Source organism: Jaculus jaculus, chromosome 3 (genome assembly GCF_020740685.1).
Source record: "Jaculus jaculus isolate mJacJac1 chromosome 3, mJacJac1.mat.Y.cur, whole genome shotgun sequence".
NCBI classification, from domain to species: Eukaryota; Metazoa; Chordata; class Mammalia; order Rodentia; family Dipodidae; genus Jaculus; species Jaculus jaculus.
The window spans coordinates 174545344-174549997 of NC_059104.1; the positions used below are offsets into that span (position 1 = coordinate 174545344).

Genomic DNA, 4654 nt, shown 5'->3' on the forward strand with positions numbered 1-4654 from the left:
CTCTGAGATTCAGAGACCATAGAAGGTTAAGTTTAGAAAGATTTTATTATAGCACTTAAGAGAAGAGAAGATAGAGTTTCTGTTAGGAAACAAGAGGAGGTTCCAAGACATAGGAAACTCACCTAGTTCCCTAAATTGGAGTCCCTTATGGAAATATGCTGGATGGGGGATGAACTGGTTAGTCCAGCCCTAACCGGAGGTATCTAGGTGTCCAAAGTTTTCAGTAAAGGTAATAAATCTTTACATTTACATTTTTAGAGAATTATCCTTCATGGAAGGGAGTCATTATCTCTTCTAGGAAAGTGGAAACTCTTTTAGGGAGAAATAAATAAAGAAAGCTCAGACCCTGCTGACATTTCTGGCCTGAGCAAAGTAGAGACTACAGTGACTCTTTCAGGCAGAAAGAGATAAGGAAACACCATCTTCTCCCCCTATAGGCTCAGGGGCATTTAGCATATTAGCCACTTTTAGTTGATGTTGGGGTCTACTCTACCTCTGAACTTCCATATTAACATTCAACCAAAAGGTTCACTTGAGATTGAAAACCCCTTTGAAACTTAATTGTTTTACTTTGGAATATTCACCAGAGAATGTGACAATGATCCCCAGTGGACTTGAACCCCCATTTGAATCCAGAGTCTCTGCAGGGGTTTATACAGTGATAAACATAGCAAGTGACAATGTACCAGCTGTAAAAACGTAACCTTGACTTTCATACTTTAAAATGAATCCTCAGGCCAACAGGTAAGATTTTTCTGTTTTGAGAAAATCTGGAGAATATTTTCTTCTTTGTAAATGTGTACGTATTCATAAGCTGGGATGAGATAAAGTAATGTGGAATCACACAATCAGGTAAAAATAAAGTAGCTGAATCCACTATATTTGCATTGTAGAATTCCTGTGACTAATCAGGATGACTCAGTTTCCAAGGTCTTCACTTTTCTTTTCTCACTCTTAAGACCAGAAACTTACATGGTCTTGAGTGTTTACAGTCTTAACACTCAGGTCAAACTCCAAGAGATTCTCTAGGTTTAAAATGTTTCTCTTGGCTTACTGTCGATAAATGTCTTGTAGAAAAACCAACCTTATTAACTAAATACTCCAGTATCATAGGTGCAAGACATTGTGGACAAACACAAGATAAAACCCCAACATCTCTGATGATGAGAAACTAGCTGGCCTCTAGGTGGGCGAATCTGGGTAAATTTATTAATATCAGATTGTATATTTATTGACGAATATGCTGCATTGATAATTGCACTATTTCATTTTATTCTACACCACTTAGAGAACATTTCTATACTAGGAAAGGACTTATATATGAATAGACCGACATTACCAGTATTTTGAAAGTTATTTAGCTGGATGTGGTGGCACACGCCTTTAATCCCACTACACAGGAGGCTGAGGTAGGAGGATAGTCAGGAGTGAGGCCAGCCTGAGACTACATAGTGAGTTCCATTTCAACCTGGGCTAGAGTGAGATCCTACCTCAAAGAACCAAAACATGTTATTCATACTTTAACTTTGTAATAAGATTAATATTTAAAATTACTTGATAAAGCAATAGTTTAAATAGAAATATTGAAACTATTTAACTAATTTATAACAGGCACTTCTATAATTCACAGTATAAGTTTTTTTTATTTCTTCCATATTCTACCAAAACATTTCATTTGTCACTTTAAAAATTATCCTTAAATACATGGCTTGTTTGATTGATTGAATATATGAACTGTGTCATTAAGATGCCCCCTTTAGGTGTTAGCCATCTGAAAGATGAAAAGCTGGCCAGTCATGTCCCCGAATTTATATGTGCACTCAACTTATTTCCAGTCTTTCCACATGGTGTAGATAGTAAAAAGTAATGAGTTCAACCTGGGCTAGAGAGATGGTTTAGTGGTTAAGGCATTAGCTTGCAAATCCGAAGGACCTGGGTTTGATTCCCTAGTACTCACATGAAACCAGGTGCAAAGGTGTCTAGAGTTTGTTTGCAGTAGTTGGAGGCCCTGGAATGCCCATTCTGTTTGTCTCTCTCTATATATCTATCTGCCTATCTCACTGTCTCAAACAGATAAATAAATAAAATTTTTAAAAATGAGTTCAACCTGCCTGGGATGAAAATCCTCATTTTTCTACATCTTTTTTAAAGATTTTTTTAATTAATGAATTTATTTATTTATTTGGGACAGAGAGAGGGAGAGAGAGATAGACAGTGAGTGAGAATGGGTGTGCCAGAGCCCCTAGCCACTGCAGTAGAACTCAAAATACATGTGCCACCATGTGCATCTGGCTTACATGGGACCTGGAGAATCAAACCTGGATCCTTAGGCTTCACAGGCATGCGCCTTAACCACTAAGCAATCTCTCCAGCCCACTTTTGTACACGTAGTATTTACAAAATAAGTTTCCTCCACAATAAAACAATGGCAACACAGGCTCATTGTACTGTCTCATAGAAGTGAAGAAGGGATGCAGATGAAACTTAACTGCTATGCTCACACACACAGTACAGGACACTGACTACTGAAATCATCTTTGTTATGCTAATAATAACAACTGTTTTCTTATTGTCAAAAGTCTTATATTTTAAATACTTAATTTCACAGCCACTCAGGTATATTTTATAAAACATATGTGTAAACAAAAAATGTCTTAACATTTCTTCTTTTAATGTTTGTTAACAGATTAATTACACATAAATATACAAAAACTGGAGTCCAGAGTAAAACCACAATACTAATCCAATTTTTTCCTTGTTTAACACAACTGCCCTTGTTTATTAGAATAGGAACACTTCCATATTACATTAAACATAAACAAATATGATATTTACACTTTCTTCTTGGCTTTTGAACTGAGGTGAGTGTATTTATAGAATATGTCACGAATGCCCCTCTGGTGGGTCTCAGTGCAGCTGCTTCTATCCTCCCTTAGCTGCATATAGAAAAGGATGGTTCTTTTCAAAATAAAAAGAAGGAATGTGGCATTCATGAATAGAGATTTGGACATTTCCTAAGACATTCTTTTCTGCCTTTTAATATTTCAAAATGCCTGAAGAAATGTCCCTATTTGCACTGCTACTCTCTACTTGAAAAGAAGAAAATAAAATATACTACTCAGAAAGAAAAATAACTGAAAGAGAACATTCATGCTAGCTCATCCAAATTTTTCTTGAATGGTATGTTTGTAATAACTTCTGTTGATGAGTTAATGAACATGAAACCAGATGTTCATAAATGCTTTCACGTCATGTGTCCATCACAGCTCTGTGTTGGCAGCAGCTGCACTGCCCCATGGATTTCCTGGCAGATGGGAACCACACTGCAGTGACGGAGTTCATTTTACTGGGCTTAACAGATGACCCAGTCCTGCGAGTCTTCCTCTTCATCGTCATCCTGGGCATCTACCTGGTGACTGTGTCTGGAAACCTCAGCATAGTCCTTCTCATCAGAGTCTCTTCTCAGCTCCATCACCCCATGTACTTTTTCCTGAGCCACTTGGCTTTTGCTGACATATGCTATTCATCCTCTGTCACACCCAACATGCTTGTGAACTTCCTGGCGGAGAGGAACACCATCTCCTACCTGGGATGTGGCATCCAGCTTGGTGCAGCCGCTTTCTTCGGAACCACTGATTGCTTTCTTCTGGCTGCCATGGCCTATGATCGCTTTGTGGCCATCTGCAGCCCACTGCTCTATTCAACCAAAATGTCCACACGAGTCTGTGTCCAGTTGCTTGCATTAGCTTACATAGGTGGTTTTCTTAATGCTACCTTCTTTTCCAGTTCCTTCTTTTCTTTTGTCTTCTGTGGACCAAACAGAGTGAATCATTTTTATTGTGATTTTGCTCCGTTAGTTGGGCTCTCCTGTTCTGCTGTAAATGTCCACACCATTATTCCCTCAATTTCTACTGGTATAGTGGTTGTGACCACATTGTCTGTCATAGCCGTCTCCTACATCTACATCCTCATCACCATCCTGAAGATGCGCTCCACGGAGGGCCGCCAGAAGGCCTTCTCCACCTGCACCTCCCACCTCACTGCGGTCACTCTGTTCTATGGGACCGTCACGTTCATTTATGTGCTGCCCAAGTCCAGCTTCTCCACTGACCAGAACAAGGTGGTGTCCGTGTTCTACATGGTGGTGATCCCCATGTTGAACCCTCTCATCTACAGCCTGAGGAATAATGAGATTAAGGGTGCTCTGAAGAGAGAGTTTGGTAGGAAAATATTTTCTTAAGAGACATCTTCCATTTTGCAATTTTTTGAATTGTACTGATATCCTATGGGCACAACATGAAAAATAAGTATGTCTATTGTTAAAATAAGTTTTGTTTTATATACATTTAATTGTATAGAGTGCATTTTAGTAATTGTAGAGAACAACTTTCCTACATCAAGTTGTAAATTATAGTATTCAGACTGAATTTTATTTAATAAATTTTGTGTACAACCCAGAAGGCCAAAATGTTTTCCACAAAATCATGCCCTGATAAATATTTTCTAATTTTGTATTTATATTCATAAATATATGCCACAAATCGAGTCTATTGTGTATATAATTGTTTAAGATTGTGTCTGCTTGCAACAGCAGCTCACCCTGAAGAGTACTTGGTAACTGTAGTCATGACCAAGTACGTGACTACACATATGA

General features: G+C 38.2%; 1 protein-coding gene across 1 annotated transcript; it reads left to right on the top strand.

Annotated features, from left to right (window-relative positions):
• Nucleotides 1–3295: 3295 nt before the first annotated feature.
• LOC101605943 (olfactory receptor 502-like) lies at nt 3296–4240 on the top strand. The gene has a single exon (XM_004650898.2). It carries the CDS (start codon nt 3296–3298, stop codon nt 4238–4240), a length of 945 nt encoding a protein of 314 aa, XP_004650955.2.
• The last annotated feature ends 414 nt before the right edge of the window (nt 4241–4654 follow it).